The sequence below is a fragment of the Lissotriton helveticus genome, chromosome 6 (genome assembly GCF_964261635.1).
Source record: "Lissotriton helveticus chromosome 6, aLisHel1.1, whole genome shotgun sequence".
Lineage (NCBI taxonomy): Eukaryota > Metazoa > Chordata > Amphibia > Caudata > Salamandridae > Lissotriton > Lissotriton helveticus.
Window position 1 is genome coordinate 1,792,424,323 of NC_136067.1, and position 25,085 is coordinate 1,792,449,407.

At 43.0% G+C, this 25,085-nt stretch overlaps 1 protein-coding gene across 1 annotated transcript in view; it reads right to left on the reverse strand.

The window, feature by feature from the left end:
• Nucleotides 1-25,085, reverse strand: part of PLEKHH2 (pleckstrin homology, MyTH4 and FERM domain containing H2) — a 666,795-nt gene that overhangs the window by 371,334 nt on the left and 270,376 nt on the right. Inside the window, exon 7 of the mRNA XM_078649687.1 lies at nt 13,886-14,862. Within this exon, the coding sequence (XP_078505813.1) occupies nt 13,886-14,862 (977 nt within the window). The remainder of the gene's footprint in view (nt 1-13,885; nt 14,863-25,085) is intronic.

Genomic DNA, 25,085 nt, shown 5'->3' on the forward strand with positions numbered 1-25,085 from the left:
GTGATAGTCTGGCGACTTTCTTCATGAATAAAATAAATAACATCATTGATGGACTGAATAGGAATAATCCTCCCTTGAAAGGAAATCTTATTGATGAAACCAAGGAGTCATGAGATTTAGGGAAGGATAAAAGGGCAGAGTTGGGTCGCTTGACCTCGTTGAGCCACTTTGAGACACTCTCGGAAGAGATTTTTAACAGAACTGCCATGAGTGTGTCCTCAGGGTCCCCTTTAGACCCATTGCCCCATAAAATCTGGAAGGAGCTGGGCCCAGAGCTTTTTCCTATCTTGCGTCTGATCTGCAACAGCTCCTTAACCTCTGGCTTAGTGCCAGCATGCTGGAAATGGGCGGTAGTTACTCCACTTTTGAAAAAAACGACACTTGACCCGTCCTGCGCTGGCAGTTTTAGACCACTCTCACTCCTACCTTACCCAATTAAAATCATTGAACGGCTGGTCAGTAATACCTTGGCGCAGTTCCTGGAATCTAATTCCAGGCTGGATGACGTTCAGTTCGGCTTCCAACCTGGCCATGGAACTGAGACGGCTCTGGTGACCATGTTAGATGATCTCCGAATGCGGGAAGACAGGGGACAATCAGGCATTCTTATATTGCTTGAACTGTCTGCCGCTTTCGATACGGTCAACCATTGCAGCCTGCTGACCAGGTTGGAAGAAGTTGGGGTAACAGTGACGGCCCTAGAGTGGTTTCGCTCTTACTTATCTGACAGATGTCAGGCGGTCTCCATCCCACCGTATCAGTCTAAATTCTCCAATATCCACCATGGCATTCCTCAAGGTCCGGCGATAAGCCCTATTCTTTTTAATATCTATATGAGACCCTTGATTGGAATCATCTCTTCTCTCTAGAGGGCAATCAGTCAATTTCTCTGGTAACTTTTCACGACTGCATGCAGGACACTGCCCATTGGTTAAGAACCAACTCACTTTAATTTAACTCAGACAAGACTGAAGTCTTATACTGCACTGTGGGGAGGATTCCTTCCCCTTTTCCGGACAATTTTTGGGCCTCTCCTAATATGTCCAATTTGGTTCCGGTTAAAGCAGTACAGAATCTGGGAGTGATGTTTGACATGAATTTAACCATGGAAATGCATGTAAACAAGGTGGTGGGGAATTGTTTTTCTCTGATTAGAGCACTAAGGAAGATCCTTCCGCTGCTGCCACAGATGGCAAGAGCATTGGTCGTTGGTAGCATCATCCTCAGTAGATTCGATTACTGTAATGCTCTACTGTTGGAGGCGCCTACATTTTTGATTGAGCGCCTCCAAAGAGTCCAAAACGTAGCGGCCAAACTGGCACTGATGAAACCGCGACGCTCGTCAGGTTCACTGGCCCTTGCAGAGCTTCACTGGTTTCCTATAATGCAGAGAGTCCAGTTTAAGTCTCTGTGTTTGGTCTTTAAAGCCCTTCATGGCCTTGGGCCTACACCTCTTCAAGAGATATTTGCATGGTACACTCCAACACGGTGCCTTCGCTCTGCCACCGCCTGTTTGGTGAAAGTTCCGAACATCCGAAGAGCCAGGTCAGGAGGCAGGGCATTCAGCTCAGCCACTGCCAAGCTCTGGAACATCCTTCCTTTAGAACTTAGACAGCTGCAGGATCTTCTACAGTTTAGGAGGAAGAGCAAAACATGGCTGTTTCCCAGAGCCTGATAGGCTAGAACTGCCATGTTGGTTTAAGATCTTACATGGCTTTTTCCGAGCCTGGCAGGCTGGAACGGCCATATCAGTCTACAATGTTCTTGCCCCACTGCTCGATGAGGATTCATGTACTATAGCGCCAGGATACCCGCTGGGTGATTGTTGCGCTCTACAAATACTGTATACAATACAATACAATACAACAGCAGCACCTGCTACTTCCCAATTGGTTGTTCAGGGGGCTGTTATATGTATTATTTTATATATTGTGTTCTTTTAATATTGATGTGTTACCAGTGTTTAAATTGTTACATATCTTTTATATACTTGCTGTGTTTAACCTATTATGTCATGTCATAGGGAGTTATCGAATGACAATTATATTTAAGTTAGCCATTCGATATCACCACTCAGAAAATGCAGTTGTGGGTCAGGCACTTGGTTGTTCCTAATTAAGTAACGTTGAGCAATCAACTCTCTGTGATCACGTATTTGTTCAACAGAGCACTCAACATAGTGACGCATATGAGATATGTTTTAGTCCACCAACAGAACTGGAGAGGAACTAAGGAGACTGCGTACAGGAGACAAATGCTTACTGGAGGCAAGTTGAAGTTACAGTGTACAATTCATGAGAACAGTTTTGAATGGAGGTACCAGCGAAGCCTCAAGTGTTCAGTTGGAATGCCTTTTATAGGGCAGGTACAGGGGTCCAGACTATATTTGGAGTCAATTTTGCACTTACTGTGTCTTTCAACATTATCTCACTACAACAGAATGTGGATCTGCTCTACTCACCGTTCTGTGTGTACACTTCAGTAGGCAATGGTTCACATCTATTGCATATAGTGATGTAGGGACGCTTGAGTGCCTTAAACTCTTCTATGAGGTTGCGCCACTGTGTTCAAGTGAGAGTGGTAGACATTTTGATTTGTCAAAATGAGAACCAATTTTAGGAACCAAAGCTGCAGCATTTGATTCATGAGACTGTGTTGAAATTAATTAAGGTTTGACTACAGCCATATTTATATCTTTAACCACCTTAACTCTGGAAGTAAGAAAATACTTTATTGCATGTTTAGGCTAAACCTTTGCAACATAAGTAAATGACATCAAATTCCAGTTTGCATGTTCCACAAAACTTGCCTCTTAAGTTTATCTATCTATCTATCGATATATAGAAAGGTAGAACGCTAGATAGATAGATACATGTATACATATAAAAAGGTATAATGATCAAAATGTGCAATTGTAGACAAAAGTAAAGCTTGAACGGATGAAGATGTAAATATTGCTTTGCGAAAGTCACAATATGCAACAAATATTACAACCAGAGGGCACCTTCCCTAAGGTGGCTTCTTCCAATATCTCGGAGCCAGTATGGAACCACTTCTTACAGGAACAGTTCAATATTCAGTTACTACCAGATCAATTCCATGCGCAGGAGGAAGGCTCAGCGGGCAGCAGTGTCCCGGAAGTCTCTACAGAGCCACAATGAGGCTACCTCCAAGTGCCTCATCTCCGAGTCCCTAAACCAAAAACAAATTGCTAAGGGACGCAGGGATGGGGCACCAGGCCGAGGTGGAATTCCACCAGGTCTATATAGGGAGGATCCAGCATTCTGAGCCATTCAACTAGCTCCCACTTTATTCATTCATATTGGAAAATAACTGCATCCCCCACTCGTGGAGTGGCTCGATACTTGCCCCAATCTTCAAGAGGGGTGATAAAAAGTCTCCCTGGATCTATCGCATGATAGCTCTAATTGATAATGAAGTGAAGTACTGTGCTGCTGGACTCTTTACAAATCTGGGCCGAGACAAATAAGAATCATACCCCCAAATCAAACTGGATTTAGTCCAATGTAGACCTTTACCAGTGCAACAATATTATACAACCACCATCCTTTTAACAATACCCAGGAAAAAACCTATGAACTGGAAAAAATAGTTAAGAATGTTTTAGAATTACTTGGTCGCAATTGACGCATGTACACTTCATGCAGTATGGTGCACAACTTTACTAGTCAATCATTTGCGTGACACTTAACAGAAATTTTATAATAGGTAGAATTTCCTGCAACAGTTTTAGCAGTTATGAAAATGTTGGCTGCAACCTCTGATTTTGCAAGACGTTTAGATACTTACCTACATGGCCAATTTGATTTTAGCTGCTATTTAAGGAAGATCCAGGAAAAATTACTGAGCTTCAAAAATGCTTTTTTGAATGAGGTCATAGACATTGCAAAAAAGCATTGAGCGTTCAATGCTGTCTATTAAACTGTTCACAAAAGATAGTAAGGAACTTGTCCTGTGTGTAATGTGAGTGAAGTGTCTGAAGAGGATGCTTGTGTTGTAACTCATAAAGAAAAAACTCAGTATCAGTAGGAATCAAGGAAAAATATTAATAGGAAACTGTTTTAGATGTGGTTCTAAATTTCACATGGGGCTTAGTGTGTCTTGTCCAGCTCAAAGAAAAAAAAGCAATATTTGAAAAAAATCGGATTTTTTTTCGGCCCTATACCCCAGATTCATCAAGAACACATTTTGGTATTCCTTAATAGCGAAAAATACCGATTGGCTATTAAGGAATAGCAAAATGCTATTCATCAAGAAATCACTAAAAAAATAGCGATTTCTAATAATTCCTTAATTGCGACTCGCAAATTGCGAGTTGCAATTAAGGAATATCTCCCCATTCATTCCTATGGGCCTAGAGGCCCATAGGAATGAATGGGAAGACAATCTCAATTTGCTAATCGCAATTAGCGATTCGCAAATTGAGATTGCGATTTCAAGGGTGCAGGGGTGTCCAAAGGACACCCTGTTGCACCCCTGAAATTGATATGTGCACATATGTTGCGCACACACAGGCCCTTAGGGCCTGTGTGTGCGCAACATGGAACTTTGAAAAATGCACTTTAGTGCATTTTTCAAAGTTTTTGCAAATTACCACGAAGTTGTACTTCATGGTAATTTGCGTGCCCTAATAGCGAATTCGCTATTTTTTCACTTTTATGCATTGCATTTAAGGAATCTCAATTTGAGATTCCTTAAATGCAAAGAATCGCAATTTAGCGAATTCTTAATTAGCGATTTTTGCATTTGGGATGATGCATCCCAAATGCAAAAATACCGGTCGCAAAGGGGCAGATTCTGAGAATCTGCCCCTTTGCGAGCGGATTTAAGCTTGATGAATCTACCTGTTAGACACAGTTCGAAAAGCAATATAAGTGTTAAACACATTGATGATGATGAATGTGTTGTGCTGTAATTGAAGCCATTCAAAAATTAGATTTCACTATTTCAGAGACAGCCTGGTATGAGAATTACAAGGAGGATACTACTGTGGAATATATTATTAAAGGATGGCCATAGGCCAGGACTATGTTCTGTATTGAAAACTTACATAAGTTAATTATAGGATAATTTGTCAGAATGTATTTGTTCCACCTAAGAAACTATGTCATAAAGTAACTGAAGTAGTATGTGAGTGGCATGTGGATATTTCAGCCACCATTCGTAAGACTAAGCAATATTATTTATGGTCAGGTTTAGATGGTCAATTTAAAAAATTTATTGATATTTGTAAAGAGTCTCTTCTATCGGACAATTGTCAGAGAACGGTAGAGAAACCTTTGCATCCAGTTCCTTGGCCAGATGGTGCATGGGAAAATCATGTTTTTTCATTTTTGCTGGCCCATGTACTTTGCGAAGATTTTAAATATTTTAATGTAGCAGTAAATTATTATTCAAAGTGGTTGCATTTCTGTTTTGTTAAGAGAGTAGACAAAGCTTGTGTCAATTAATTTTTGAAGAGAATATTTTCAGACAAGAAGTGCAGAATGTAATTTTTATGGACAATGGCTTAAGAGGTTTTTCTGAGGGGATATAGTGTGAAGTATCTGAGAGTGGCAGTCTATAGCCCATCTTTAAATTATTTAATGGAGAGAGCTAATTGCATAATTAAAGAAGGTATTCAAACTGTCATATCCAACAGATTATGTGTTTTATCATTTATACAGGCGAAAGTGTGGTGTTATGTTACTACACCACATAGCACTACACGTGTGTCACCCTTTTGTCATTAAGAGGTAGCCAGCCTGTATCTAGATTGAAGGCTGCTTGGAACAAAGAGTGAATGGATGAATGTTTTGTGAGAGTGAATTTTTAAAAAGTGCAAGAAAAACAAGAGAGTTAAAAAAACTATTTGATGCCATTAAGAATGTTACAAATGTGAATTTGAGGCCTGCTGACTGGGTTATTATTTAAAAAAACAATGAAAGTAATTAAAGGGGAGTCTAAATACTCTGTTCCTCTTAAAGTGATTAAGGTGACCAATTGCAGAGTTCTTTTGGTAGAGAAAGGAGGGTTGAATATTAATGCAAAGGCCCTTGTGACATTAGGGTCATCTCATTTTATGGCAAAGAACAGTTGCTCAGAACTACACAGTAATTATGACTGGACTACTGGGAGGGATGTAGCAGTCAATAACAGCATCCCAGTGAGTATGTAAAGCCTGTGTTCTACACCACGACTGTCAATTTCTGAACAAACTGTTTCAGTCTAAGTCTCCCAACAGCATTGGTAAACTTACTATTTCGGAATATAACCTGGTTCAAGGTGTGATCACACCACGGGTGTACTGCCGAGTGACGGGTGAGTATGTTACTTTCTAAATACGCACACTACTCTACTTTTGTTTCATAAAGGGGAAGGTGGTGGTGTATGCATTATTTCATATTTTGCATCTTTTAGTATGTATGCGTCACTGTTGTTTTAATTGTTCAATATTTTACAGTGTATTACTTGTTGAATTCAACCTGTTATGAAATGTCACTATGTCATGTTCTAGGGCGTTCTCCAGTATCAGGCAATTCTAGGACGGTCATTTGAGCTGATCGCTCAGAGAATACAGGGGCATATTAGCAAGGGCTGGCGATATAATTATCGCCGCTTTAGCGTCCGTTGTCAGGCGATAAGCATCGATAATTATATCACAATATCATCAAGGACACGCTAGCGCATGTTTCTTTGATGTAGAGCCCGTTTTTTCACAGCCTCGCCTTGCATCGCTAATGAGATGCAAAGAAGGCGTGGCTGTGAAAACAACACATGAAAATATCGCGAAGGCAGCTTCGCGATATTAACAAGGAAGTGCAGCGATAACAAAAATCGCACTACCTCAGCCTTAACACTGGAATTTAACATCTGTTAAATTCCCGACTAAGGCATACTAATAATGGTAGGTGGATTATGCTGATACGACCACAGGGTCGTATCAGCAATGTTATCGCTGTTTTCCATGGAACACCGCTGGAAAACCAGCGATGTTTCATGGTAAACACAGCTATCGCTGAAATATTATCGCCATAGCGCTATGTACTGTTAGTATAGCGTTATCATGGTGATAATTTATGGCGATAATTTTCAGCGATAGCCGTCGATAATATTTATACCGCTATGTGCGGCCAGCGATAATTATCGCTGGCCCTTGTTAATATGCCCCACAGTTGTGGGTCAGAAGCTTGTAATAAAGAAATGTCAAATCATCAACTTCACTTTGTGATGTTATCAACAGGGCACAAGTCCTAAAAAAAGAAGTGGGGGGACGCTGTCAACGGAAGTGACGTCACGACAGGAAGTGACGTCACGAAAGGTGCCAGGGGCGGGAGCCGGGGGTGATTAGCACATATGCCCTGGGCTGGGATACAGTGAGGGGGCCTGTAGAAGCGAGCGAAGGGGTGAGGGGGGTCTGTGCAAGAGGCGACGAGGAGCTCCAACGAGGAGAGGGCACTGTTCTGGGATAGAGTGAGGGGGGCTTGTACAAGTGAGCGATGAGATGGGATGACGGGCACAGAGGAGGAGCAGGCGGGGGGGGGTCATGGGTTCCTTGCAGGGAGGCATCTACCGAAGACACAGTGCAGCGTCAGACTGAGCTGCCCCTGTCTGACACCTCCTCCTCGCTCCAAAGCGAAGGTGAGCAGCGTGCTGTGAGCTCCGATCTCGTCCCAGAGAGGCCAAAGAGTGAAGTCCAGCTGTTTAGCAGGGGGTACGGCGTCCACCCGGTAAAATAAGTGGGGGGACGCCGTCCACCCGCGTGGTACCCTGACTCGAGCCCTGGTTATCACTTATTCATCTGAAACAGCGTTCAAAAATGCTAGAAGAAGCTACCCCTATTGTAGAGGTTTTAAACAATTTAAACCCATTGTGGCTTGAATTAAATCTCTTCTGAAAAGGAAGCAGGCTACCCTGAATCTCTCTGCTGGAAGGGAATGTGTTGGAGCAGCACAGAATACAAAAAGAGTGCAATGGTAAGAAACACTCCCAAAGCCAATAAGGCTGGCTTCCATTATGAGACCTGACTAAAATATTTTAAAAAGTTTGCTGTATAGAAGAACTTAAAACAATTGCTTTCTTTAGACAAAGCATTTATGGGAATTTAATGTGTTGATTCTCTCTACCTTTGAGATGTAAAACAGTCCTTTGTGCACTGCAACACAAACACTCATGGGAGGCTGAATAATGCATCAGTCAGCTATTAGCATGAGGTGAGAGAGCAATACTGTCCTAGGAGAAGCCAAATTCCACTCCATACTGTTTTAAAGAATTGGTAGTAATAGGCCTTGCAGACAGATAGACTGTCACAAAAGACCTAAAAATCACTCTGTTGTAATTGTAAGTATAACACAGAAGAGGAAAAACTTGAGGAAAAACGTATTTCTCTTGTTGCTGAGATGTAACAATCTAAGTGTTCACTTTTGGATATAACTTTATAATATTCTGTAGAAAATCTTCAAGGAAACTGGCTTAAAAGAAATGCAAACCATTACTCATGCAAAGAATGTAGTGTTCCTTACCTCACCCCTGAAATGACAGGTGGAATTTCAAATATTGTAAATGATGTTCGACATAGAATTACATATAATATTTTCCTTAACACTATGAAAGACACGACTATGGATGTAGCATTTTGGTTTGAGTGTGTGTTATTATTTATTTATGTTGTGCTTTTAAGGTTTTGTTACTTTCTGGAATAACTATTGTGAGGTTCTAAGCATTGAAATTGGTGGTATGGTTTGCATGGCTGTTGAGCGAATTATGGATTGAGCGATTAATAACGGATAACTGTACTTCAAAATGTGTTTTTTATTTACATTTGTGAGATTTATAAACACATGTTCAGGCTATACAACTATACTTCACTTTATCCTTGGTTTTCACTGTTTTTAAAACTTTTTTGATCATATACAACATCCAGCTTTCATGAAAGTATACCTACCGCCAGACTCTGTGTCCAAACCACTGTGGTCAGGTGATTCCCCTATTTGTACATCCAATGACCCCCACTCCATGTGGCCTTTAGCCGTGTTCAGCAGTGACTTGCTGTGAGCCTTCATCCAAAGCCAATTACGGTAGCCCACACAGCCCATACCCTTCACAGACAGCCACCCCAGTTGTTCATGGCCTTTAGCCGTGCACGGCTGTTGCTGTTCTTTGGGTCTGGCCTAAGACCCAACCATCTACATGCAGCCAGCCCCCTCTGCATCCAACCTTTGATCGGTCATGTGCAGTGGGATTTAGCAACATTGCCTGACGTCTGGCCAGGCCCCGTGCCCAATCCACTACATGTTGTGTATACCTGCACATGACCTTTGTTGGCTATGCAAAGTCAGACCTCCTTTTTGGTTTTATGTTTTTGGGTTTCCTGGACCCCAGTTTGTGTTCAGAAACCCATACTGGGTCAAGAGCCCTTGTTAGACTTCCTGAGGGTCATGAACATGGTACTGCGAGGTTCAACGTTGTTCCCGTGACAAGGGTTTGCAGACCTCAAGGCAGAACTTCCGAACACTGGAACAATGCTGAGGTTGATGTACCCTGCCTCAGGTTCCGCAAAATCATGAAAAAAATTTATCATTTTTTTTATTTTCACTTAGGAGGGGTACATATGGGGCCACACACCAGAGTCAGGATAGTAGAGAATGCTCCTTCTGCCACCTTCAGTCTACTTTAAAAAAAAAAAATTGTGACTTTTGGACTGTGTTGCGAAGTTCTGTAATTGCAGCTGCATTGTATGTCTCTAAGTTGCAGCCAGCTAATCAGAGGTCTTTGGGTTGCGAACCTAGTTTTGGATTCATAGAACCGAAATGAAGAACTGGCCAAAAAGCTCCCTCATTCATTATCTTTTCTTTCATTTTTATTTGAGACCACAGAAGTTCCACAAATCAAGTTCATGGACTTTCTATGGACTAAGGGTCTGGATATGTCTAAACTTTTAAACCTGTTAAGACCATCCTGAACAAGTTTCTCAAAAACTACTAAATGGATTTGCACAATATCAGGCAAAGGCACTTCCTTTAGAAAAGTTCTACCGTCATGCCAATTTTGGTGTAATGGCTTTCAGATGTTGTTTTTCTGTAGAGGAGAGCAAAGAGTTTTTTGGGGGTAAAATTGGAAAAGTCACTTTTCTGACCCTTTTTCTCCCCTTGGTAGATATATGCAAAACTTACCATGCAAACCCAAATCGGATGAACTTTGGTTTTGGAAAATGTTGGACATTTTTGTTGAACAGCACCAAAGTTAGTCAGGAAACGAAAAATGCTTTTATATTGGAAATTCTGATCTAACCATAACAGAAAATAGCTATCAAGACTGCCATGCCCGACGCGTTTCGGACATCCATATGTCCTTGTTCACAGGCTTGCAGCAAAGAAACAACAGCCATGATGTGGAACACCTGATAAATACTATCCAAGTCCCACCCCGGTGGGCGTTGGGAGAATTGCCTCCTGGTACTTGTGGTTCCACGTAATATCAACCCCAAGTAGGTGCAGTTGTATTGAGAGTCTCTTACCCCAGTGGGTGAAATCCAGGTTAGAACACTGCTCCCGCTGCCTTTATCCTCAGGCAATAATGGCCCGCTCGTTCTTTCAATGCTCATGATTACTGGCGCTGCAGAGCATGAGGCATAGGGTCAGACTGATTTGCATATGGCCATGTCTAAACTGGGGTGGCGGAGTGAGCTAAAGAATGATTTTGGATAAAACCCAGATCAGTTGACTGGGGGTGAGTGCTTGCAGTGTTCAACACTCCATCCATCTTCCCCTTTGGTTTTGCTTTGTTCGCCCTAAGTTGGCAGGGTATGCCCAGACGTGGGTCCCTTGCTCACTTTGCCACTGTATCAAACTAGTCGGGCTGATTACGGCGGATTAGCCAGGAACCGGTCCCAGGATGCTTGTTTCCGATCCAGGGAAGACATGGCTTGGCAGTTCGGGCTGGACTGTTCCCATGAGGCACAGGGTCAGACTGATTTGCATATGGCCATGTCTGAACTGGGGTGGCGGAGTGAGCTAAAGAATGATGGTGGATCAAACCCAGATCAGTTGACTGGGGGTGAGTATGCAATGTTCAACACTCCGTTCATCATCCCGCTTGGTTTAGCTTTGTTCACCCTTTTATTGTTGACATCAGCAGAGTCAGCATACCATCTTAACTTATATCTAAAATGCCATGTCCAATGCGTTTCGGACATCCTAGAGTCCTTGTTCACAGGTTTGCAGCAAAGAAACAACAGCCATGATGTGGAACACCTGATAAATATTGTCCAAGTCCCGCCCCGGTGGGCGTTGGCAGAATGACCTCCTGGTACTTGTGGTTCCACGTAATATCAACCCCAAGTGGGTGCTCCTCTATTGAGAGTCTCTTACCCCAGTGGGTTAAATCCAGTTTAGAACACTGCTCCTACTGCCCTTATCCTCAGGCAACAATAGCCCCCTCGTTCTCTCAACGCTCGTGATTACGAGCGCTGCGGAGCCGCCTACTCAGCAGTGGGGCGTCTTCGCGGCAGGACTGGCCGCTAAACATCACTCCACAAGTTTGCCCTCAATGAAGATGCCTGCACACATGGAGTTGCCACCCTTTTATTATCGACAGAAACAGAGTCAGCATACCACCTTAAATTATATCTAAAATGCCCTGCCCAACGCGTTTCAGACATCCATGTGTCCTTGTTCACAGCCTTGCAGCAAAGAAACATCAGCCATGACGTGGAACACCTGATAAATACTGTCCTAGTCCCGCCCCAGTGGGCATTGGCAGAATTGCCTCATGGTACTTGTGGTTCCACATAATATCAACCCAATGTGGGTGCTGCTGTATTGAGAGTCTCTTACCCCAGTGGGTTAAGTCCAGGTTAGAATACTGATTCTGCTGCCTTTATCCTCAGGCAATAATCGCCCCTCATTCTTTTAGCACTTGTGCTTACGGGCGCTGCAGAGCCGCCTACTCAGCAGCGGGGCGTCATCGCGGCTGGACTGGCTGCTAAACATGACTCCACAAGGTTGCCCTCAATGAAGATGCCTGCACACGAGGAGTTGTCACCCTTTATTGTCGACAGCATCAGAGTCAGCATACCATCTTAACTTATATCTAAAATGCCATGCCCGACGATTTTCAGACATCCATGTGTCCTTGTTCAAAGGCTTGCAGCAAAGAAACAACAGCCATGATGTGGAACACCTGATAAATACTGTCCAAGTCCCGCCCCAGTAGGCATTGGCAGAATTGCCCCCTGGTACTTGTGGTTTCACGTAATATCAACCCCAAGTGGGTGCTACTGTTTTGAGAGTCTCTTACCCCAGTGGGTTAAATCCAGGTTAGAACACTGGTTCTGCTGCCTTTATCCTCAGGCAGTAAGGCCGCCTCGTTCTCTCAACACTCGTGATTAGGGGCGCTGCAGAGCCGCCTACTCAGCAGCGGAGCTTCTTCACGGCTGGACTGGCCGCTAAACATCACTCCACAAGTTTGCCCTCAATGAAGACGCCTGCACACGAGGAGTTGTCACCCTTTTAATGTTGACAGCAGGAGAGTCAGCATACCACCTTAACTTATATCTAAAATGCCATGCCCAACGCGTTTCGGACATCCATGTGTCCTTGTTCACAGGCTTGCAGCAAAGAAACATCAGCCATGATGTGGAACACCTGATAAATACTGTCCAAGTCCCACCCCAGTGGGCGTTGGCAGAATTGCCTCCTGGTACTTGTGGTTCCACGCAATATCAACCCCAAGTGGGTGCTGCTGTACTGAGAGTCTCTTACACCAGTGGGTTAAATCCAGGTTAGAACACTGCTCTTAGATATTATGTCTGTGTGTCCATGGAACCCACTTTTCCCCCCTCCAGAGGACTGCTCTCAGGAGGCGCACTAACAGTGCGCCACCTTTTAGGTTGCGCACTATCAGTACACCTCCAAAGACCTTCTTTGCCACTGCGTCCACGTCTTTAATACGGCATGGGTGCAAAGGCAAAGGGATTCCCTCATTTGTATGGGGCCGCCCCCATGCAAATGAGAGAATGCCACCTGAAGATATGGCTGGCGTTTTATGTGAGCCAGCACTATCGGTATTACAGAAGGGGCGGCACAAGTGTCTGCAGCCCCTACTGTAATACCAAAGTTCCTCGGCACGTGCAAAGTTGGCAGACACCCCTGAGGCCCTTAGTGTAATACGGCTCCTGATCATTATGCTACACCAACGGTTACACTAGTTCAGTCACTATTCTTTATTTGCTTTTACAGCCATGTAAAATGTGCGCTGAAGTGACCATACAATAAGATGGGGCACTATAGAAAATGTCATAAAAGAGATAAATATAATTTATGTAACATTACATAGTTATTGATTATGTCTTGCTGTCGAAAGTCTTGTTAATGATCAGACTCCACCCACTTCTGTAAGCCGGCAGATACTGCAACGACTTGACCAGGTTTTTGCACTCTTCTGTAGTGAATGCTTGTACATATTATATAGTGCAAATGTACCAAAGAAAAACTGATTTTCAAAAACATTCCACAAGTCTTGCATTTGTTTTCCTTGACTTCCCTTGTAGTACGTTTATATTCGACGTTGGGGGTTAGGAGGAATGTGGCATACTTTCATTGCGAGAGACTATTGGAAAAGTAAAAAACCTTAAGGAAATTAAAAACGGGTCTATCTCAATGCAGCCATTTAAGACAAACATTTGGATTTTTAAGAAGAATACATGTAGAACTAACAGATTATCCAAATATGCAACACATGGAAAAAGAAAAATTTTGGGCCACTTTTTACTTACGTTAAATATTTTCTACAATATAATATTACACATTTTTGGGGGAACATCCTTGTATTGTTCCTATCTAGCCTCGTTGAAAAGACCCTGAGAGAATAAAAGTATGGTACTTACCCAGGATGGGAAGCGATGCAGGGGTGGTGTTGGAGGTTTGTTGGTCATTGTCTTCCCTGTTACTTCACTAGTAACCTGCTCAGAAGCCCTCTCATTTTTGGTAGACTCATGAAAAAAAGTTCCATCATCGTAAGCAGTCTCCATTTTCTCTAGTATGTCCATGTGTGGCCCATCCACTAGATCTATATCCGTCTCCTGTAATCTGAAGGGCCGGATCATGCTTATAGCATTTCTGTTCCTCCCGAACATCCGGTCACTACTCAATTGTGGTTGACTTAAGTGCTTCTTTGTTAAAGCAAAACTTCCATTGAATGCATTTGGAGTCTGCAGCTTTGGAGGAGGAAGCCGTGATGCTGAATGCACTGGTGTTGAAAAGTTTGTGCCCCATGCTGAGGACGCTGATGGGTGCTTTAGGGCCAAACCTGGGCTTGGGATGTTGGCTTCACTGGATGAAGATGAATAATCAAGTCTCTGAGATTGGAATTTCCTACTCAGCTCATCAGATGAGCTGTCGAGATCCCGCTCTTTACTTAAGCACTCTGATAGGCATTTCCTAGGTAGATGGCTTCTTGGTTTCCTCTGGGATCCCTGCACCCAAGAAGAGAGCAGTTTGTCTTCTGGCCTCCGACCCTCAAAGCCGTCTTCTTCATAGAAGGAACTACTGTCATCAGATGCAGTCAAGTACATTTCACTTCCCATTCTGCAGAACCCGCTGCCTTCTTCAGAAGTGTGGCTTGAAAGTGTAGAGGAACACCTGGGCTTAGCCTGCGTTTTCTGCCCTTCATCCTCATCAGAACTCCAGTTGTTTGTATTGATGGAAGAGCTCTTTGATATACTGTCATCCATGTCTATGACAGGATAACTAGTCTTCCCTTTCCTAGTGTGGTCATTTGCAACAGAATTCCGGTTCACCAGGCTCTGATCTTTGCTGTGTTCCTGTACATGACAGCCCACTGACCTTTCTCTGAGTTCTTTTCCTGTAGAACAAAATACAGATCATTGAGGGATCGGAAAATAAATAGGCGTAACATAAAAAATACATCACATTCCTAGTTAAAGAAAGTCTGAAATATCATTAATCCTTCATACTAACTGCAGCTAATCCTAACAATTATTAACAGTATATAATTCAATACATGATCGCATAGTGTACAATATATAGACAATAACATACTATGTAAGAAACTGTTGGCATAATGTTAATATACATAATCTTATTGCATACCTAAAGATAACCAATTCAAAATCAATGTTACCTAGAATCCATTTTATTGGTCTGCAGGGACATCAACTTCTCACATACTCACACCAAGGGGGGTGGAGAGGAACCCGAAATTATATACATGCAGTGGCACAGATTGTGTTAATGAAAACTGCCCTCACTCACACACAGATGTGTGTGGCATGCTTCATCATCGGGTCTGCTTACAAAACACCCTGGCGTAGCCACGCACAGGATGGAGCATAGGGTGGGGGAGACAAACAAGGTAAAAATTAATCAAAATGGTGTGTACAAAGTGCTACCACCACAGACTGGGGACAGTGATAGAAACAAGTGCAGTGAAAAAAAGGTTAAAACTGGCTCGTGGGTAACCTATCGATCACCTTTATTCCAGGGTCCCACGGTCAGGATTAAAATAGTAAAGGATGGGCGTGTTAGAGAGATTCCTAGGTACTCACAACACCCCTCCTTGGACTGCCAATGTCAACATGTTTCGACCGTGTTAGTATGCTCACAATAAAGGGTCATGTCGGTCTTCCTAAGGGCTTCTATCAGTCCCAGTCAAACTCCCCCGTTACCTTAGTCTGGTTAATTACCGGGGTTCAAAACATACAGCGATCCCAACATGTGGAGGCAGTTACCCAAGCATGGGATGCAAATACGAGTTTACTGATTTAAAGAGCTCGAAATGGCGGCGGGCAGGGAGAACCCCTAAGGACACAACCGTCCCGAAGGTGGTTCACGCCAATGCGGCTTGCCTCTTCACCGCCGTGTAGTGTAGACATCAACATCTCACCATAAGCTTCTATTTTCGATAAGGAATATGCCATATCTTATTTTATTTTATTTATTTATTTATTTTATGGAGTTTATAGAGCGCGCAGCTACCCCCAGGGGGGTGTCCCGGCGCTAAAATCCAGGGGTACCCAAGTGAAAAGGGGAAGTGAAAAAAGAAGGAGATGAAGGGGAAACTAGAGTCCGGAGAAAAGCCAGGTTTTAAGTTTGGCTCGGAAGATGGTTTCAGAGGGACAGAACCTCTGTCAGAATATCTTATGCACGGAAGTATGTTATTTTTTAATGGTGAGCTGCATAAAACATCAGTAATATATATATATCCTTGAAGACGTCAATGTCATGAATGATAGTAGTCCTGGTAGGAATGAAGTGTGCAAATTGGATATGTCCAAAGTCAGCTATATTGGCCACCCTACTAGGAATTGCTTTAAGCACACGGACCTACAGGGTACAAGAGAGGGCAGCGGAGCACCAGTTTTGTCAGTGCCACATGTCTATCATGAAAGGATATATTGAACTGATCAGTGGCTTTTTCAGTTTCTCCATGGAGCACCAGTGGAACCTTGACAGGGTTTGCCAGTGAAACAATTCCGGATGCTATCACCCATGTGATGCAGTAGAGACACTAGACCATAGTAAACACAAGGTTTTGCACGTTACCTATACACATCACTTCCATCCAACAGACTAAGGGTCCGATGGCTTGCCATAGTTATGGTGGCAGAGCGGGCACCACGGTCAGACCACCATGGGTCCACTGCTACCACCAAAGATTCTCAATGCCTGGCGGTCATGCAGTGGTATGAGGCCCACAATATTCAGGTAGTGCCACTGTGGCACCGACAAACATATTAAGCGTTTCATCACGGACACAGTTTTCATGGCAGTAAACCTACCATAAAAACTGTGGCGGTGAGGAAACTAAGGGCCTCAGGGATGCATGCAGGGGGGCACATGGTGTGCTTTTAGCATTCCTATTGTGGAGCCTTTCTACGGGTCATCACCTGTGTTCCCCAAAGCACTGCCCGCCAGACCAGGAGAAAGCTCCTAATCTGGCAGACAGTGTCAGTATAGCTTTGGAATTGTGGCAGCAGGGTGCTGGCGCTAGCATGGCAGGCCACTGCCACACTGACAAAGTCATAATCAGGCCCCTAGTATATCAGAGGTAACAACGAAACAATTGCCAATACTGAGAAATGATCACAGAAACACATTTTGTTCACATGAATATATGAATAAAACATATACCTGCACTTAGGAATCAATTCAACAATCTTTGTTTTTTATTTCAACACTAAGTAAACCAAGTTTTTTTCCAAAATACTTTATGTACATGTATGAAAAGCCAATGAGTCCAACAACAGAGACAAAATCCTATATACGACTAGCTACACTTTTAAAGTGACATCCCCACTCACTCAAAATCTTCCACTCAAACAAGCATTCCAACAATCTTCCAAACACCACAGCACATACTCTCTCTTGTCATCCAGACAAACACCCAATGCTTAATTAAACTGGTGGCAACACAAACTAATCCCCACGTCAAATGAAAATTCAACAACACTTCTAACACATGTAGGAATAGTTCTAAATCGACAGTTATCCCAACATCTACGTCTTAATTCGTTTAAATGGAGAATTGATTGATCACCATAATTCATTTGACAGGGACAAAAACACACAGGTGACACAGGGATAAAAACACACAGGTGTGTTTTTTGTCCCTGTAAAATGAATTATGGTGATCAATCGATTCTCCATTTGAACGAGGCTTTTTGTAGAGGAGTAGGTGAATCGAAGCTCCTTCCACTTTCTGCCCATATTTGCATTTGGCTTGCATCATTGTCTGTTCTAAATGCTGGCTTTTGATTCGTTGATAGGCTTGTTAGTCCCTCCTTAGTACCGCCTTCTCTTCATTTGTCACCTCCTATGGCAACTGGTCCCTTTACTTCAGTTGTTACATGGTACTGTTATTTAGACTGTGAGCTAAATTTTCTTTAATGAGGTTCTCCTACTGCACGCACTACATGCTTTGGTGCCTTCTTTACTCCCTCCCTCCCATTGTTGTGCCTTCTCCCACCCCCGCCCTCCCGTTGTTCGTGCCTTGTCGCCCCCCACCCTCCCGTTGTCCGTGCCTTCTTTCACCAGCCCGCCCTCTCTCCCATTGTTCTTGCCTTCTCAACCCCCATGCCCTCCCTCCTATTGTCATGATACCTACCATTTGAAATGCAATAGGTCTCGTGTAAATGTGAGACCTATTGCATTGCAAATGCTTCTTTTATTTTATGCTATCTTTGCAATTTACTCTTGCTCATCAGGACAGTGCTTTAAAGTGTTTAATTGTATTACTCCCTGCCAATTCACCTTTGCTTGAGATTTCCATTACCTGTTCACCACTAAATTGTCTGCCTTTGCTTCCACTGACATCCTCTACATGTCATCCGACATCATACAAGGCTGTGCCTTGTATGTATTGGTGGGACTTTTGTCAGGCTTCCATGCCAACATTACCCACAGAGAATGGCTTGTGGCTATCCTGAAAAACGGTATCCTCTGAACCCACAGGCAAAGCCATGGCATGTGACCAGGATCCATCTTTGCAGTAACAGCAGAGTATGGAATCTGTGCAGCATTGTTGGTGCTCTCATGTCACAAAAATGCAATGTTGGAAATTGAATGGGAATTGCAACTTTTTAGACCAAAGGAATACATTGCACTACTAACAAATTGCCAGTAAAAACATCACAAATCAATCTTGAAAGACCAACATTTGCTTGTCCAGCTAAGTGGCCAAAATCCTAAGCAGTTTTTCCCTGGACTGCATTTAGTACCAGTATGAACCTGAACCAACAGGCTTTGTCTGCAGAGCCTGGTTAAAAGTGAGGATATAAGTACACAATAACACCATGTCTACCTAAGAGTGCCAGAATGAAATTATCAGATCATATATCTATTGTTGGATTTGTGCATTCCCCAACCAATGTTAGTAATTTTTCAGGGAAAGGGAAAATTTTTTACTCTTTTGGGGATTGCCACAGACATTCAATCTACCTTTACAAATCCACAAAAAAGTGTTTGTCACAAAGATAATTTTTAATTTTCAGAGCTTTTTATAATTCACATTGGGAGCCAAAGTAATTCTTGCAAATCTGCTATTCAATATGAATCTGTAAATCAAACAATCAACATAATTATGACGCTTGATTTGTTTTGTCCAAATACCTGGTCGACAAAGACCCAATTAAGAGGAACTCCTTTCTCATACACTCTGTTTTCATGACATGTTTGGTGTATTTCGGGCAAGAAATGCCTTGCACAATTGCATTCCAAGCCTTTCTCAGGGAGTCTGAATGGTAATGCATATTTGGGGACACTCACTATTCATATAACTTATCACCATGTAACAATCTGCATACACTTTCCGAAATTAAACTTATGTGCATGAATCCTTTTTTCAGATTTTTGCAGACTTGATACATTTATCCCAAATTGTTAGTGACCTAAGGAGTAATTTTACTATGTATCAGGTGTCTCAAACCTAACTGGAGAATCCCTTTGACCGATAGGCCTGTAAAATGTTTCCAAGCACAAACTCAAATCAGCTGAATTTTCAGGCCATTCTGGATTCTGTGAATTCTGCAACTTGTTAGAATTTGTGATTATGGCCAGGTTTGCACGAAAACAAAGAAACTGAGTTGGCCAAGTCCTTGCAGGGCTTTATATTGTCTCAGCCAGAACCTCAAGAAAGACTCCCCCTCTTGTCTCCATTCACAATTGCAGGTGCTGTATGCAGCTGATAAAACATAATAAAAAAAGACCTACTCAAATGCACGTAGCGGTGGTGGTGATGTGGGGTAGTGAGTAGAGAAGAGGAAGTAGAATAGGAGGAGTTGAGGGATAAAGGTCTGAGCAGGAAACAATGCACGGTCCTGCAATGGACTTTCCTCCATACAAGTTATAAAGAGAAGACATTTTTAGCCTTGAACTATCTGAATAGTCGGGATTGACCTATGACGAATTTGCCTTGGTCTGAAACTAAACAAATGCAAATACATTAATATATTTGCTCCAATATAAGTTGCTATTATTTGGTTGTATCCAAAGTAATGGCTGTTAATACAAGTCAATTCAATGGTACTCATTTCATCACTATTGACAAAAGGCTGTGTATTGGAATTTGAAACGGTGATCTGTAAACTGAACGCTTACCTGAGCAATGATTTCTTTACTCACTGAGCTATTTCACCAATTACAAAAAATGTATCATTTTACAAAGGGCGTAATAACAGATCAAGGGCCATATGTATCAAGCCTTTTGCGAATCGCAAAGGCCTTTTTGCATGTTTTGGGATGTATGAAATATTCGCAAAATAAGGAATTGCAAACTTTTGCGATTCCTTATTTTGCCATAGCATTTAAGGAATCGCAATTTTGCGAATCCTTAAATGCTATGTAAGTAGCATATTTGGGTAGCGAATTTTGGTTAAGAATTCGCAAATTACCACCAACTTGTAGTTGATGGTAACTTGCGAATTCTTCAAAAAATGCACATTTTGGCATTTTTTAAGGTGGCATGTGATGCACACACATGCCCATAGGGCATGTATGTGCGCCATATGCACACACATGTACATTTCAGGGGTGCAGCAGGGTGTCTTTGAGACACCCCTGCACCCTTGAAATAATTCTCAAATTGCGATTAGCAAATTGCGACTTCGCAATTTGAGAATTATTTCGCAATCATTCCTATGGGCCTCCTGGCCCATAGGAATGCATTGGAAATTATTCCTTAATTGCGAATTCGCAAAATGCGAATTCGCAAATAAGGAAGATTAAGGAATCGCTAAAAAATTGCGAATTTCTTCATACATACCATTTTGCAATTCCTAAATAGCGATTCCTTAAAAATCGCTATTTAGGAATCGCAAAAGAGTTTGTTGATACATATGGCCCCAAGTACCTAATAGGCTGGAGGCATGGTCTAGCTAGATAGCTAATAGGTCGTGAGCAGTGAGAGCTCTGTCGTTCCCAGCTTGAATCCTTCAGCATCCTGGCCAGAGGGAGATTAACAAGTCGATCCAGCGTGCCACTGCAGTTTGAGGGAATCTACAGTTGCCTGAAAAAAGCTAAATCAATTCCCGCTGCACAATACCACCGATGTGTGGCCTGCAGGAGAACAGTGTATGGGAGAGGACATCTCAGCTCAGCTGAGTTGGAGTACTGCAATGAGTGAAGCTGCCTGCTGGGATAGGTGATGCGGTCTGGGATGCTGATCACTGGTGCGGAGTGAAGACCTCAATTCTCCTGATGGTGTCATAACTCGGACAAGGAACGGTCTGTAGAAAGACGGAGCAACAGAGGAATGCTGCAACTCCAGCATTCCAGCAACCCCTGCTCCACAGCTCTCTAGCAGGGCTGTGGAGCAGGTGTTGGGTCTATCTTCTAGGTGGATGTTGAGGTTGCTGAGGAGTAGGAAGGGTTTTGGAGTCGATGGTGAGAGGTGCAATGAAGTCAGTGGTGAGGCTAGGGAAGGTGGTTCAAGGTCCGGGTGATCAGTAGGAGAGGGTTACGATTGGGGTGGCGTTTTTAAAGCTTTGCATCTTGAACTGCAGATGTTCGATGAATGAGGAGGCATCCTTCGTGGTTGTTAAGCACTTGATGGAGTCTTTCTAGATGACTGTGGATCCTCCTCCTGGCTTGTGAAGGCTGTCCTGATAGGCAATCTTGTAGCTTGCTTGGATTGCAGTGGCCTAAGTTGGGTACCGATGTAGAGTTGAGCCAGGTTTCCGTGAGGAAGAGGAAGTTCTGTGTGTTGCTGCTCAGTAGGTCCCAGACTTCAGTTGCATGTTTGCTGAGTTAGCAGGGTTGAGTAGTATGCATGTGGATGTGTGAGCTACAAAGAGGGTGGTGTAAAATGTTGCTCTTAGAGGGGAGTTTATGGCACAGATATATAGGGTCATTATTTAATTTAGAAAAACGCAGGCACAACTAGACTGTTGTTTACTAGTTGGGCCTCTCAGCAGCCCGGCAACAGGTCAATATGATGCAACAGATAGTAGAGACTTGGTCTAGGCTAATGTAGTTGAGCTTATATAGCGCACAGCTACCCGCAGTGGGTTTCCCGGCGCTTGCTTAGGGAACCCTTCCTGGTATTCCCCTGTGAGATAGCAGGGTATCCACAAGGTGAAAGTCAGGCATCCCGCCGCGAGGGGCCGTTGTGGAGATTAAGCAAGCTATTGCCCAGAGTCGCAGAGTGTGAACCCGTGAGTCGAGGAGGCACCGGGGCGAGAAATATCGAGTCCGTGGAATTTTTAGCCCAAGACCCCGCCTCGGCGGGGAATTGAACCCTGGTCCAGGACCGATCTCAGCTTCCGGGTCTGCTGCCTCTAACCCCTGAGCCACACTTCTCCTAGGCTACACATGTATACACAGGCACAACACAGACAGAGGTTGTTCAAAGAAGGAGATAAGTCTGGGTGTATGTTGGCCTGACTCTTGAAAAGGGAGAGGCCGCAATTATAAATATTTAACTTGAAGTAACCATTGTGGATAGGGATCCCATTAATGTGGAGAGTTGTGCATATTTGAAAGACTGCTTTTCACAGGTGTTGACTGTTCCCCAGATGAAAAAGAGAGGTACCTGGTGCGGCAGAAATTCCACACCTCTTGGGGGAGATCCTTTTACTTTTAAAGGCCCCTATTAGAGTGAAGTAACTGAGGGAGGCATTGGAAGTGATGAACAAATGTCAGGTTTGGATGGAATCCCAGAAGAGTTTTATAAGACGATGTTTTCGTCCCTATTAGAAAAACTGCTGGAGGTGTTTACTGAAGCACGTGAACAAGGTCAGCTACCTCCCATACAAAGAGAGACTCTTATAGTTTTGAGTCCTAAAGAGGATAAAGACCCAGAGTTGTTACCATCATACATACGGTTTTAGGTTTAAACCTATAATAACTGATAAAACCCCACCGAAAGAGAAACAGCCCTCACCAGTGAAAACATATAAACACTGAAAAAACATCTGCACAACCACAAACTAAATGCCCTTCAAAGAAAGGAAAAAGAGAGTGACAGTCATTTTTTTTTCTTACTGAAGGGGCCAATACCGTGTAACTTTGTTATACAAACTAGCAGTAAGAAAGTCTGGGCTAACAACATTCTGCTTGGGTTTTATTGTTTAGGGATGCCACTGAAATATTGATTCTGCTTCCTTTTGTTTTTTCCAGTTTTGTGGTTTTTGGTCTAAAGATGCAGGGTTAAGAAGCATGTTTTAGGTCTTGTTTAATTATTCTATAATCTGTAGAGAATCAGGAAATATCAAAATAATATTTGATATTTTGGCTGCGTTTGATTCTTTCACTGATAGGTAAAATGTCTGGTTTCATAAGAATCTTTCCTAATATGTGTCATCACACTTACCCACAGAGAATGGGTAAAAACCCTTAATACGTCAGCCCCCAGTTTCTAGAGAGTCATGATTGATAGTGGGCGAATTGCCAACACCTCAGGCTTTAAACATTCAATGCAAGGTATAGTGACAAGTATATGTGAAAAAAGTGCTATCACCAAGCATCTGGGATAGAGGTTAAAACATGACACCAGACTTTTGGAAAACATGGAAAGCAGTGTCCCTTGGAATGCTCTGCAAAAAAGGTTCTTTCCAAGTTCAACAAAGATTGGAGTGATATTGTTTGTATTTGCAATGATTCAACTACGTATATGAAAAAGTTGTGTGATGACCTGTCAAAATTGATACCTGAGCTGAAGTGCTTCCCTGTAAGAGATCTTTTCCACTTCTTAGATGGTATGCTGAAAGCATCTTTACAATCTTCAGAGTTAATGAGGAATGCTATTGACTTTTTAGTCCATTCTGGTGCACTGTTTTCTTATGCACAGGAACTAAAACGCAAATATTTATCATTTCGTGCTTTGTGTGACATCAAAGAAAGAGCCATCCCTTAGCTGATGTAACATAACCTTTTCGATGCTTAATACCGATGTTAAGCTGTTGAGTAAAGCCCTTGCTAGTAGACTATTCAGAGTTGTAAGCTCCCTGATTACGGATGGTCAAACTGTATTTTTTCTGGGTAGAAACTCTTGCATTAATATTAGGAACCTTATGCATGTTTTGCAAGAGATAGAGGCGTCCGAAAAAAGGTTTGCTCTTCCATCCTCAGAACTGAAGCTAAAATTGATACTGTAAATTGGGTTGGGATTTTTGATTGTAGTACTGCACACTATGGGATTCTGCCCGGTCTTTGTGAGTTGGGTAAAGGTATTAAATTCAGAACCCAAAGCTAGAGTATGAACGGGAGTATCTGATTCTTGAGTCTTGGAGCAGGGAGCTCAGCAGGGCTGTCCAACGTCACTGCTGTCATTTGCGTTGGTGATTGAGCCTCTTGCGTTCAGATTATGAGGAGGTTTTCTTCCATGGGACATCCAGGTTGAGGACAAAACACATGTTGTCTCCTTGTATGCAGCTGATGCACTGGACCGAATTAGATCAGTCCGCCACCTGCAGGACGTACTGGAGCAGTCCAGCATGGTATCGGGCTATGTACAACCTGTAGTAAGTCTCGGCTGCACCCCCTTTCGAGACGGGTTGGATATCCTGACAGTTCTGGGTTTTGAGTGTGAGAAACATAACTTATTTGGATGTGCAGATAGCACATTGTCAGAGAGCCCAATATTTACTGAATGTGGACAAAATGGTGGAGGTCTTAGCATTTCAGACAGCATTGTCCCTTTCGATTATGGGCTGGAAATCTGACACAAAAATGGTGTTTTTGCCATGGTGCTTATACATTCTACAGAACACGATATGTCCTGTTCTGAAAGCAACATTTAGAAGCCTTGATGGCTTGCAGTGTGCTTTCGTTTGGGCTGGGAAATGCAGTTGGATGAAGTTGGATGCACTAAAGGCCTCCCTAATGTATTTTTGTATTATGCTGCAGAGCAACTGCAACATGTAGTGCATTGGTATGAGGAAGGCCCTAACTGGGAGAAGACGCTTTTGGCTGGCACCTACTATCAGCACACATTGCCGGAGTTATCCATGGTGGGGGGATCTTCCCGAAAGTTGGCCCTGAAGTGGGCCTTACCATAAGCACAGGGCGGAAAACCTGGGGCATACGGTTGTGGCTAATGTTTTGTAAAGGTCCCTATTTGTCATGGAGATC